This window comes from Topomyia yanbarensis, chromosome 2 (genome assembly GCF_030247195.1).
Source record: "Topomyia yanbarensis strain Yona2022 chromosome 2, ASM3024719v1, whole genome shotgun sequence".
Classification (NCBI taxonomy): Eukaryota; Metazoa; Arthropoda; class Insecta; order Diptera; family Culicidae; genus Topomyia; species Topomyia yanbarensis.
In genome coordinates, this window is record NC_080671.1 from 177,440,190 (window position 1) to 177,453,940 (window position 13,751).

At 41.7% G+C, this 13,751-nt stretch overlaps 1 protein-coding gene across 2 annotated transcripts in view; it reads left to right on the forward strand.

Annotated features, from left to right (window-relative positions):
• Nucleotides 1-13,751, forward strand: part of LOC131682226 (uncharacterized) — a 500,520-nt gene that overhangs the window by 314,991 nt on the left and 171,778 nt on the right. For both annotated transcript variants that reach the window (XM_058963559.1, XM_058963558.1), the window contains 2 exons: nucleotides 12,329-12,477; nucleotides 13,054-13,220. In XM_058963559.1, coding sequence (XP_058819542.1) covers nucleotides 12,329-12,477; nucleotides 13,054-13,220 — 316 coding nt within the window. The remainder of the gene's footprint in view (nucleotides 1-12,328; nucleotides 12,478-13,053; nucleotides 13,221-13,751) is intronic.

Genomic DNA, 13,751 nt, shown 5'->3' on the forward strand with positions numbered 1-13,751 from the left:
AAACGCCAGTTTTACGCATTCAAACATTCATATCTTAAAAACTAAACATCAGAATCAAAAACAAATTAATAGCGTTCATACTGTTTTTTAGTTCTTTTATTTAAAATTGGTTTGGATAAGATCGGTTCAGCCATTGCTGAGAAACACGAATGAGAATTTGTCCGCTACATACACACACACAGACACACACACACACACACACACACACACAGACATTGTCCCAAATCGTCGAGCTGAGTCGATTGGTATATAAGACTCGGCCCTCCGGGCCTCGGAAAAAATCTTGAAAGTTTGAGCGAATTCTATACATTTCTTTTATAAGAAATGTAAAACATTTTCAAAGCAAAAAGTAAATTTAAAAAAAAATCTTTTTAGTAATGAATAAGTTTTTTTGACAATCAATTTTTTTAGCGAACTGGACTGGCTAGCAGAGTAAATTTTTAGAGGTTAGGTTTGGTTTCTTATTAAACCACCATGAATTTTTTTTTTAATTGGAACGTAGCTTCATATTTTAAAACTGAAGTTTTTATGAAGTTTAAAACAAATTTCTATCAATTTTTCATAACAAACATAACTTAAGAATATGCTTTAACCTAGGCTTATTAGCCAGGGCCAGGTGTAAATGCCTCTGTCCCATTGCAAAGGACCAAAGGTGTGAAGTTGAGTGTGACATTTACCTTCTTAGCAAAGTCACTTCCAACGATTTATTGTATACCCCTTAATGAAACGGTCGGTACGGTTGTCCTCGTTTCTTCCTCTATTAAGATCCAAGAAGATTCGTTAATTAAATTATTCATTAAATGAATAATTTAATTACCATATTAAATTGAATAAAAATCGTTGGTTTTTCGTAAATGCTTCAATATAATGTAAATTTGCTATAATATTGATAGTTAAGAAACAAAAACAGGTCAGCAGTTACCATTCAATTCTACAAATAAGAAAAAATATTAAATAATCCTTTTCATAACTCCATAGATAACTAAAATCAAAGAATATACACTTTTAAAGTGGAATATATGTTCGACAACTTTGCTTACGGTCAACATTACATAATTTCGAAACCATCAACTTCTAAGGTTGGTCGTCAAATGGTAAATACTTCCCAGTGTTCACGATCTCCTATCTGATGTTTCCCCGTGCGTCTATTGATAAAATTCAATCTGTAGACCGGCATCGACTGGGTACTATCGTCTTCTGCAGTTGAAGCGAAATGAGAAGGTTCGAGTGGCCATGGGCGCTATAACCCTACCGTAGACAGAACTGAATACGTGAGTTGGCAAAGAAACCCCGCACGGCTGTCTTTCAACGAGACAGGAGGTTGGGTCAAACCCAACAAGACGGCCAGAAAACACCACGTTTAGAAGAATGGGCAGAACGGAAACTTGGAACGTCGAACTGAAAGTCACTTTGCTTCCCTGGGTTCGAACGAATCCTACATGATGAGCTAAAAACTCGCAATTTCAAATCCGTAGCATTGTAACAACTTTGCTTGGCGAGACAGAATGTGTGGAAAAGCGGGCATCGAGCGGTTACATTCTACTAGAACGATGACACAACAAACGAGATGGGAATCACACAGCTAGAAAAAATCGTGTAAATTTACGTCTCCTGACCCTGACGAGCATCCGAATGCATCGAAAATGACTTACTTTTACGTTCGATTTTAATTCTACATGATATTAAAGTTCGTAAATCATGTAATTTTACTCCACCTATGGCGTTTGTTCTGAATGGCAGTAAGTGTAATTTTATGTCATTGCGCATGTAAAGTATATGTTTCATGTAAAATTAAACGGAAAACGGTAATGTTTCGTCATTTCGTGAATTACGGTTTGTTAAATTGTGTCATGTTTACAATTACATCAGTGATGAAATTCATATGTTTTTGGTGTGCAGCTTCGTAGTACTGAGCAAGATGCTCCAACGCGTAATCAAGTAGCAGACGCTCAGCGAAAGGATGTGTCTGAATCAAAGGCCATTTCTTAAACTACAGCATCGTCAACGTGCACTACACTCTCAAAGCGAGACCCGAGAAGATGCATTCTACGTGCATTTGGAGCCCGCGGCAAAATGTGAAGCTTCTTATCAACGACATGAACGCCACCCTTGAGATCACCTGATTCACAATCTGAGAACCAAATCGACCACGTGCCAATGAACAAAAATTTCTTCTGCGACATCACAAATGTTCCCACCTTCCGCAGTGCGAATATACATTCGGAATCATCTACAGGAAGATCGGAATACCGAAGCGATGGAGCATCTGTACAGAGTTACGAAAATTCTACGAGTAGGTAAATCGCTCGAGCAAAGGCTATGTGCCACAGGCACAAATACTAATGAGGACCTTCTCACGACCGGGTGTGAGCTGATCGATAAGTGTATTATGAAGAACATCCAAATAGCAGTAGATGACGAGAGGGATTACTGCAACTAGTTACTGAGCAATCACATTGCTGAAGGTGTTCTCCCAAATTCTTTGTCGCCACCAATCACCGTGAGCAAGCGAGTTCGTTGAGAAAATTGGCAGATAATGCCCAAATACGGATTTCCGGACAAACGACAATAGATCGAGTGATGTGTGATGCGTATTAGAGATACTGTCGAGTCCTTCTGAAACTCGGAAAGGGCTACGGAAAAGTGTGATAATAAGAGCGAGGTCTGTTAACTAACTTGACAATATTTTTAATTTTCAAATAATTGATAGTACAAAAGATAATCAAATGCTCATGAAAACTTATCCTAACCTGCTAGAGGTCAACGGAAAACGTCGTCAGTTACTATGTGGATTCAGGTATTTTATTTGATATTGACATGATTTGTCAACTATAAGATTTTCACTAAGAGATCAGTTACAAGATCCCATTCCCACAATCCGAACATCAAAAATCCCCATTGAGTTTAAAACATTTAGTTCTCAATGTAATGATCAGATAATAAACTTCTAAAATTATTATATAAATATTAAATACTAAATAATTTTTTAAAATTAAACTGGTCATCACCAATAATTTTTTTTTCAATTCAATTAATTTTGGTTTGGGGGGGGGCTACGCCCCTGAAAGGGCGTAAACATTTCTACTTGCATAAATTTCAAATTTTTTTTGTTCGATTACTATATTTTATATATCAAAACTTTCTGAGAACGAGCTTCAGGAAATGGATATTTATGTACGAAAAAATATACACTGAAAAAAAATTGTCATTTTTCACAAAAACAAAAATTTAAATTGCAAAGAACCCATTTTTTTATTTTTTTATATTTTGTCAACAAAAACCTAACAAGAAAATCAACATTTTGAATGTGCTTGTATGATGGATAATTTATCGTTAAAAAAGTTTTTCTAACAATAACTTTACCGTGTTTTAAAATTTCATACTAAATGACATACAAAACTGTAATTTTATTACAGAATATAATTCTAAGTATCATTTCAAATCAAAACGCATTTAACGAAAATCTTTCAAAATGTAATAATTTTCGAAATATTTGTAACTTTGTTCCAGCAAAACAGTTAATTCGTGTGATTGTACCCTTTTTAAAAGTTATTCGTGTATTCATGAAATGTCAAAAATCTACTTTTTATCGTTTTAAAGACGTAAAAAAACTTTTTAAGTGTATTTGGATCATGGAGAAGCTTTCAATAAAAAAGTTTTCTTAACAACAACTTCTGACATATTTTTTATAATTCATACTATTTGCAGTCAAAAACGCAATTTTCTTTTCGAATTTAAATTTAAATCAAAATGTATATTACAAATAAATTGTGGCAGTTCTCGAGATATTTTAAATTTTGTTTTAACAGCACAATTATTTTGTTTTATTACGACCTTTTCAGATGTTATTCGCGTTTCCCCATCAACAACAATAAGTTTTTCAAAAGGCCCATAATATTTCCTGTAACTTTCTCTTTGACATCAAGATGATATTGTAAACCATTTGAAAGCTATACGAAAACAATCAAAATACTTCCTATAGTTTTTTGGTGAATCCGAAAATAAGTATTATTTGTAATTTTCATATTAGGCAATAAAGGGCGATTAAATGACGCGTTCCGTGGGCAATTTGGATGCGATTTAAGGGCGGGTAGAGCGGACAATAAATGACTGCGGGAAACCGCCCAAATGTTGCATTTGAAATATCCCCCTAATTGCCAGCAATTTGCTGGCAAATTGAAGGGCAATTAGCGGCAAATAGCCCCCCGTTAGCCAGCAACTTGCCCTTTTTGGCTGGGCGTCGGTGTTTGTTGGTAGCTTCGAGACGAATCATGTGCTGCGAACCCAACTCAACTAATATTAGTTATACGAGTACTGTACTGATATTTTAAGAGTAGGCAAAGGATACTAGGGCCATTTGAATGCCGGATGGTGATTTTTTGTCGTACCTGGTACCACACATAACTTTCAAACTGGTCAATAGATATCAATACTTTGGAATGGTAGTCTATATGAGGTCATAGGAATATGAATTACCATTCCAAAGTACTAAGTAACTCAATAGTGACATTATTTTTAGGACAATACAAATTGGCTTCCTCGAAAATTGTACCGCGGCGTAACCATTTATACTACGAAGTTCCGCTCCATTTCGAACTGAACGAAAAACTGTTTCGAAAAATCTTTCGAAAACTACTCGGAAATGGTGAAAAATTCAGCTCATCTCGGTCAGAGCAGTCAATATGCTGCACCAATCGAACACTTAAATGATTGAGCTGTTTAGAGCGTACAGTGAGTCTTCTCAAAGGACTGTAAAATACCGAGAAGGAAATATTTTTGAGCTGTACACGGCGGGTGGATGAATCATTTTGTTTCGTTACCTACTACTAGCAGAGGCAAATATTTTTATTTTTGTTTGTTAGAGAATAGCATATACAACGAAAAACTAGATTTTAAAACACCCGACAAAAGTCAGTTCATGATTGGTTACTGAAAATTTTATGCACCCAGCCGCAAGTCTTGAACAAAAATGTTTGTGATTTTAGTCGGTTTCTATTAGTCAACCTTGCTGAATGACTGGAGACTACATTTAAACATCGGGAGAGAAGGTGAATATTGGGATTCAGTCGGCTCAGTGGACTGACTGTAATAATTAGTTTGTACTGCTCCACAACGAGGGCCGATTGGAACAAAAATCTCTCACCCAGCGAACATTTTCTTTGAAAATCAAATCAGCCCTTATCAGCGCTATCAAACCTTCATTAACTATTAATTTTATATCCGACGGGTCGAAACTAGCATACACAGACGGAAAAACCTATTATAAATTATCTGACTGAAGCTCATTCCGGGTTGGTTCCCACTAATTACATGCCGCAAATTTTAAACAGATTTTGTTCGAAGCTCTACCTCTTTGACGACGGAAGTAAACTGATTTCATTCGATGACCAGCCCATTTCGCTTCGAAAGTAAACTGAACCGAGTACAGAACCGGGGGTCGTATGCCGCCGCAATGGAATATCTCGTCGCCGAAATATTGGTGCTGGCAGGAAACACAGCTCGTGAAAACAAAAAGGCCAGGATAATTCTTCGTCAGATGAAGCTGGTCATTCAAAACAAGGAACAAATTGCTCTCTGGCGTGATTTTTGCCCAAGATGGTGTGTTGCCTAACATTCATACCATTCTACTACCAAAGAACACCGAAAAGAATTAATTTTTTCTTTGTTGGCAGGTGAAACGATGCCAAACCAAACCTGCCCTTTCAGGGCGACCATTCCTATTCGTATTCCTTCTCTCGCATTTGTTAGCGTATCATATTTTTTAATTAAACTACAACTTTCTTGAAGACAACACACACATATCTAACAAACTTGTTAGGCGTTATTACATATTAGATGTTATTGCATATGTACTAGCAAACCAATGCCGCAGTCGCGCAGTATCAAGATTGAAAATAATCCAAGTTGGCAGAAGAGAAGGGCGGATTGGGTTTTTTTTTGTAATTCAAACCATTGGTTTGTTTTATTATGGGAGTCACAATAGGTCCACTAACGGCTGATCCGGTGAGTCAGTTTGATGTCTTTCGGCATAATGGTTACTCATCGAACAAATTCGCATGGTCTCAGACAACATATGACCCCTCAAAAGGACCATGAGTATGGTTCGTTGTAAATTTTATAACCATTGAATTACCATAAAATAGTCTCAATAACGCATAGATACACCAAAGTATGGATTTTACATGGGATCTACTGGACCATGGCGATGGTGTTTTCATGAGTTGATCCCATTACATGCATATCAGTATCATATAATGGGGGTGAATCTGAATCATGATCATTAAGGTATTATGGTCTTATCGTTTGCTCGGGTAGCGTGGCGTGTCGCACTATTTCATACCAGGTAGGCTTTGCTGGTTTCTTGAGGGCCATTTCGTTTGAAGTCTGGAAGCGTAAATCGATTTTGAAGTTCTGCGTAATCTTACGAACCATATGCTGGAAAGACAGCTTGCGGATTAGTAGCTCCGTTCACTTTTTAAAGCGGCAAATATTTCACAGGGCGACGTTTCCTGGTCGGTACCAAGAGCACTTTTGCGGACGGCTTTCGTTGCTAACTGCTTTCGGGGAGATTTACGTTCGGTGGACTCGCGGACTGTTTGATATGGGTCATAGCACGAAAAATTCTGCCATGCTGCTACCGATGCTGGCTGGTACCACAACGACGGTCAAACGAATGATGACAAAACCCGACCGATTCTCCACGACTAACAATCCAGACAACTAACTTCTATTTTTCTTGTGTACATGAGTTAGATTTCTGATGGGAGTAGCGCTTTGTTCCTGTTCTTCTCCGAAAAACAAAACTGAGTAACTGAAAACAAGCAGTTCGCCTAATTGTCGAGACTTCGTAGGATAATTTTCTCCAAAAAAAATTAAATTTCAGTCGAGTTACGAGCTATGATTTGGACAATTGGCAGGGACTTGCGAAGGCCCGGATGGATTCGGGACGTACAGGAAATGCTGGAAGACGGGCCATCTTCCGATAGGCCGAAGTACTTGCTTTGCACCCCAGCGGACGAAAACGACCATGACACGGGAAGCTTTAAAGGCCCTGCCTACAAGAAGGCGAATCCAGACCAACGATAATGGAGATAACCCAAATAATTCTAAATCATTGTAAGACCGCATAGCATCTGTTGTAGCCGTCTGGGTGGTGGATAGATCGGGAACAGCTGTGATACAAGTTATAGGTAGATTCCCCATTCAAGAAGTGGTAGAACGCTCATACGAGGGCTTCGTGATCGCCAAAATCAACGGTGTCTTCGTGTGCAGCTGTTGCGCTCCTCCATGGTGGATAGTAGAGCAGTTCAGCCTAATGCTGGAGCAGTTAACAGACCAGTTGATCGTTCGGAAGCCGGTAGTCATTTATGGTGAAATCAACGCTTGGGCTGTGGAGTGGAGCAGTACAGTAACGAGCACAAGAGTGTGTATCCTGCAGAAAGCTCTAGCGAAGACGTACGATTGTGCAGTGAAAGTTCTGTTAGCACAGTTCGGAGGGACGGGAGGGAGTCTATCATCGATGTCACATTCTGTAATTCTTCATTGACGGCGAACATGGATTGGAGAGTATGCGAAACTATACGCATAGTGACCACCAGACGATTCGCTACCGTATGAGTCAACGGAACCCTGCTGCAGAACAGAGGAAGACGACCGGCGAGCGGAAGTGGAAGACCAAAGCCTCCAACAAAGACTTCGTTGAGGCACTTCGGCCGAACGGCGAGACCGAGAACGTGAATGTGGCTGACCTAATAAGCAGGATTTTGGCGGCTTGTGACGCAACAATGCCGCCAAAACTGGAACCATGCAATAGACGGCGTGCAGCTTGTTGGTGGAATGAGACGCTTCGTACGCTACGCGCTGATTATCTCAGAGTCAGAGGGCGGGCTCAGAGAGTAATATCGGAGCCAAATAGAGAAGAGCGCAAAGCAGCGTTTCGGGAAGCTAGGGCCGCTTTAAAACGGAAGATCAGAGCTAGCATGTCAGAATGCCACAAAGAGCTGTACCGAGAAGTAGACGCCAATCCCTGGGGCAACGCGTATCGAGCCGTGATGGGAAAAATATAATCGTCAAGGGTCTTTTCCCGAAGCACGATCCAATTGTCTGACCACCGACGCCGTACGGCGAAGAAGAAGGAGCAAACACGGACGATCGGCAAGTGACTAACGATGAGCTCGAAGAAGCGTGGAAGCGCCTGAAATCAAAGATAGCTTCCGGTCCGAATGGAATACCAAACATTGTACTGAAGGCTGCGATTCTGGTATTCCCGAACATGTTCAGGATTGTGTTGCAGAAGTGTCTAAAGGAAGGCAACTTCCCGGAATTGTGGAAGTTCCAGAAGCCGGTGTTGCTACCGGAGCCAGGGAAGCAACCGTCCTCATGTAGGCACATAGTATGCTGGATACACTCGGAAAACTCCTGGAAAGGATAATTCCTAACAGGTTGACAAAATGCACAGAAGGTGAGCGTGGACTGTCCAAGATGCAGTTCCGATTCCGCAAAGGAGCATCTACAGTGGATGCAATTCACACAGTGCAAGAGAGTGCTGAGAAGGCATCCAAACAGAAGCGAAGAAGAGATCGATATTGCGTCACGATAGATGTGAAGAGTGCATTTAACAGCGCCAGCTGGAAGCCATCGCCGCAGCGCTGTACAGAATGAGGGTTCCCGACTATCCGTGCCTGATACTTAAGAGCTACTTCCATAGCAGAGTGCTGTTGTACGAGACGAGCGAAGGGCAGAAGTCAATGCGAATCACAGCGGGCGTTCCTCAGGGCTCCATTCTAGGTTCTTCTATTTGGAACGGGACGTACGATAGGGTCTTAACACTGCGGTTGCCCAGGAAAGTGAAAATCGTGGATTTCGCGGTCGACGCGTCACTAACGGTGATGGGTGAAACACTTGAAGAAGTGAAGGTGTCGGTGACTGAGATAATAGACGCGATTGTTGTTGTTGTTGTTGTGTTGTTGGTCAGCAACTGCAAAGCGGTGCAGCGGATGCAGATCGATGTCGGACGGTAAGTGATTGCATCGAAGCGTGCATTGAAGCAATTCGGAGCGATAATCGATGACCGGCTGAGCTTCAATAACCACGTCGGCTATGCCTACGAAAAGTCGGCGTAGGCAATGAACGCAATAACGAGAATCGAGCCAAGCGTCGGCTGTCCGAAAAGCGTTATGGAACATGTGCTATCTACTGTTTCGTCATCGATACTGCGATATGGGGTTCCTGGCTGGGGTGCTGTGCTGAAAACCAAGCGGAACCGTGGAAAGCTGAACGAGTGCTTACAGAACAATATCGTCGGAGTCAGTATGCGCTATCGCAAGGATGATCCTAATCTGCATCACTCTGTCCGTGGACCAGGAATTCTACCAGCGGAGAAATACACGTAATGCAAGGGAACTGTTTCGAGCGGACTCGTTCGCAAAGTGGTAGCAGGAATGGGATAACGCGGAGAAAGAAAGGTGGACCCACCGACTAATCCCAAAAGCGTCGGCTTTGGTGCATAGGAATAATGGAGAGGTGAACTTGCATTTGACGCAGGGGTGCTACATGACCCCTTTGCCCGAAGTATGTGAACGTGCAAGAGACACCGAATGCCCTTGGTTCGAAGCAGTCCGAATGGGTAAGTCTGGTGCAACAGTGGACAATACCGCTGAAGAGGTGTGCCACGACGAGCATACCTAGGACGCTGTCAACAGAGTGGTTGCGAGTGTACTCTCCGAGTTGCAGAGGGAAATTGCGAAGGGACTAACAAAGTAGCGCCATTGGCTAGAAAGTCTCCGTGAAACCACAAATCGGGATTCGAGAAGCGGAAGTTCTCTCGAACCGGGGAACTCTCCGTCGGTGTAGACTAGATGCACCGACAGGGACCAATTGAGTAGTACGTGATTTAGCACTGGGTTCGGGTCGCCAGGGCACCAGTGAACCAGACGGCAGGCTTCACCGGAATCGTCAGACCGACCTCGACACCCTACCGGGTAGATCGTGAGTAGGTTATGTACGCCGCCGGGGATTAGACCGAGAAGACCGCGTCGAATAGTTAACAGTGAACCGGAAGCTGCGCTCCACTCAAAATCACTAGATGGATCTCAGCACTTTCTTGCTGGCCCGGATGAGTAGACTAGGTCCACCGCCGGGCGCTAGATCGAGTAGATCGGGACGAAGCGGGGAGCTAAATTGCTCACGGAACCGAACATCGGTATCGGGAGCAATCCACTGCTCGATTTCGGGAGAACCTCTCTCACCGGGGAATTCTCCGTTGGAATATCCATCCATCGTCGGAGACTAAACCGAGTAGTTCGCGAACATGTCGAGTCAGTGGTGTTGAATAGTACGAGAAAGGAGTTGCGGTGCCGGATTGCACAAGGGAGCTCGGTAAATTAGGCATTCTCCAGATTGTCTTCGTGACGGAAAAGCACTAAGTCTCGATCCTCAGCTAGCTTCCCGACTGCCATACAGAAATTGCTAGTCTGTGTGGATGGTGGAGAACTGATGGTGTGTGTAGACGGGTGGTACTGTCAGCCTACTAAAAGAACTACCTGCTAAGGGTGCTTACAGAGTGGCCACGAGAAGCTGAGCTAAGGCTGGCACTGACATCAGAGTGCGAGAAACCTGCTCGCAGCATATCAAATAGAGTAAAAGCTGGCAGTCGGCGCCGATCCGCTCAGCTTTCACTCTGACATCATCCCTTTGGTTTGAAGCAAGCAGGTTTCTCGCATCTCGCATTCTAATGTCAGTTCCAGCGCCAGCTCAGCTTCTCGCCGCCACTCTGTAAGCAACCTAAGTAGTTGAACTAGAGCGGGTGCTATACACAATAAAAACCCCTTCCTGAAGTAGTGCCGTAAGGTAGGGCCGGAGAGGAATCAGCTTCTGGGTAAGAGCAGTGGTTTTTAGCGGGTCAGGTGGTTCCCTGAGACGTTAGGATTTTTACATTTTTTTCTTCAGTCTCAGGGCTTTTTCGAAAGTTTTTTAAAGCTCTATAAAAATGAAAGATGTATGTATGTACATACAGATTGTGATATCGACGAACTGAGTCGAATTGAATCCGGGCTTCAGCATTCCATCTTTGGAGCGATTGCATAACGTTTCTATATAAGAGAGGTAAAGCGAATTGGAGTTGTAAATATGGTTCGTACAACTCGAATAGACTGCTCCACAGAATGGGATAGATAAGGGTTTCGATCAAAATGTCACACTGCAAGAAGGCGGTAGTTTTTCTTCCGGAGAATTTCCGTAATGAACACATTTTTAACGTTGACTTTTGTGTAAATTATGTATGAAATATGTTCAGCACACCCATTCGAAATTGGGAAAAGCTCAAACAAATATTTATTCGTTATGCCGCTCGGAATGGTACAGTTAATTTATGAAAGACAATAAAATAATATTTTGCTGAAACGTGTTATGCTTCAACAATCAAGCGTTCGTATTGCTCTGAATTATTACCATCGTTTCACAGAATTGTCGGCCCCTCACTGGAAACATCTTTTCTGTGCCCAAACACCAACAAATCATTATTATTCAGAAGAAGAAGCGAATTCGCTGCTGGTTTGATTGACCGGAAGTGGAACGAATAGTAGATAGCTAATGGAGTACCTTTTATACACTATCAAAAGCAGAGTAAATGAGCTTTTTTCCGATTCATTAGGGATTTTGCGGCACCCTTTTCGGGCTAGGAACGTCATGTTGGTCAATTTGTATTTATTTATCATCTGAAATTTCAGCACACTTCTTTGTTTTGGGGGGCTCATCAAACTGAACAGTGCTGGTACTCCACAATTTCGATAGTCCTATGTACAAGCTAGTTTAAAGTGCCGAAATGTGAGCGCTAAATTTTGCCTATTGTGGAAGATAAAGTGCGTAGAGAATTGCTCGCACGCGATTTTAATAAGTTGTGCAGGGTGGTTCCAAAACATAATTGTACGGGGTATTAATTTTAACTAAAAAATCGACGATCGTCCTTACCAAAATCATCAGCGGTGATGAAAATAATGCAAAGATAACATGGAACTTACCATCACTTAAATGCCAGTTTCGACACCGATGTCTGGGTTACGAGATATAAGTATACATGATTCATTACTAAATGTGCATGTAAAGATTCAGATTGTTTGGATTCACTCACCTCTGTATACGGAATAATACTATCTCGCTATTAGGAATTTAGAATCGAACCCAGATCGGCTGATGTATGCCCTGTCAATCTTACGAATCTCAGTTGATCATATGAAGCAGCTTTTTGTTTTCATCGTTTAACAGATCTATATTTATTTATTTTAAAACATATCCACTAAAAATTTCTTTCTTCTTGTTTTCATCCCCTCAGACTCCAGAGGACTGCTCGGCTGGCTCCAGCTGCACACCAACGACGATCTCGTGGGAAGGAACCGCTGACATTCAATCCGGTGACGTACTAATTGTGGAGATAGACGATAAGCACCTAATACCGTCCAATTATAACAAATCAGTCGAAAGGTAAGTGAGATCGGCCAATCAGATGTATATGGCGTTAAGGTACTTCTACATAGCGTAAATGGTTAAAAGCAACACCTAACTTGACACGAACATTGCTGACCACGGGGAAACCATTTCAATTGTGCTAAGTAATCATGTTTTTGGCAGCGGAAATGAAAGAATAGATATTTCCTTTGCTTTGCCAAAGGGGGATTTGTTAACACCAGTGAATTTCAAAAGTACCTGCTTACTTTCCATCACCGTATAATAGCTTTGATATGATTCCACTGACCTGTGTCTCGCTTTTTATAATAATAAATTAATATTATTATTTTGGCAGATACTTTTTCTTCCCTCATGATGCAATTATTAGTTTTTTTTATATTTTCCATACAAAGAATAACTGCAAGTGATTGTCACTAACCAAACTCACGCTATGCAGCTTTGCTCACCGAAACGCAAACCGACCAAGTTTCACATAGCACTGTCAGGCACATGAAAAAACCACCGCAAGGCGCCTATGCAACGTGCAACATAAATCATATCCCTCATTTTTCACACCCCATTTTCACACTTGCTCTTTTTAATTAAAATCAGTGCCCATCACGCGACGACCGCCGTCTACCAGGTGACTCGCCTTGGCCATGAACACTGTGACATCACCGAGGGAGTTCTGCTCGATATCACCCCACTGGTCGTCGATGGAAAGAAGCTGGTCACTCTGTACGATAAGGATTTGACGGAGGGAATTAATCTGCTAATTGGTGAGTTCAATTTTACTGACTTGTCACACTCTACCACCTCCGGTCCTAAACAGTCGTCCCCACTACCCGGTCACTCCATCAATGTTTGTAGCAATAAATATCCAGTTTGCACTTGCCAGCCGTCGTCCTTGGTCATTAGTACTGCTCTTTAATCCTGATCATCGGGACATTAATTATTGTGTTGTTAGTTGATGCTTCTTCCTTCTTTGTGGAGTTCAGAAGTCTGGAGCAAGATAGATTATGTCCGGAACCGACGATCAACCAGTTAGTTGGACGTTAAATGCTTCCTTCGGAAGTAGAAACGACGACGATGACGATGTTGATGATGATGATAGTGTGTCCCTTTTTGTTGATGAAATTATTTATGCTATCCAACTCAATTTTATTTGAGTCCGGATGATCCGGAAGGAGTTTAACCTATCCCTAGCAAACATTACCTCGCCCAAGAAGTTAATGGAAAACTGTCTGTACTATATACTAGTCAAATAAACTAATCATGCACGGCTGCTCGTTGAATATGTGTTGTCGCCT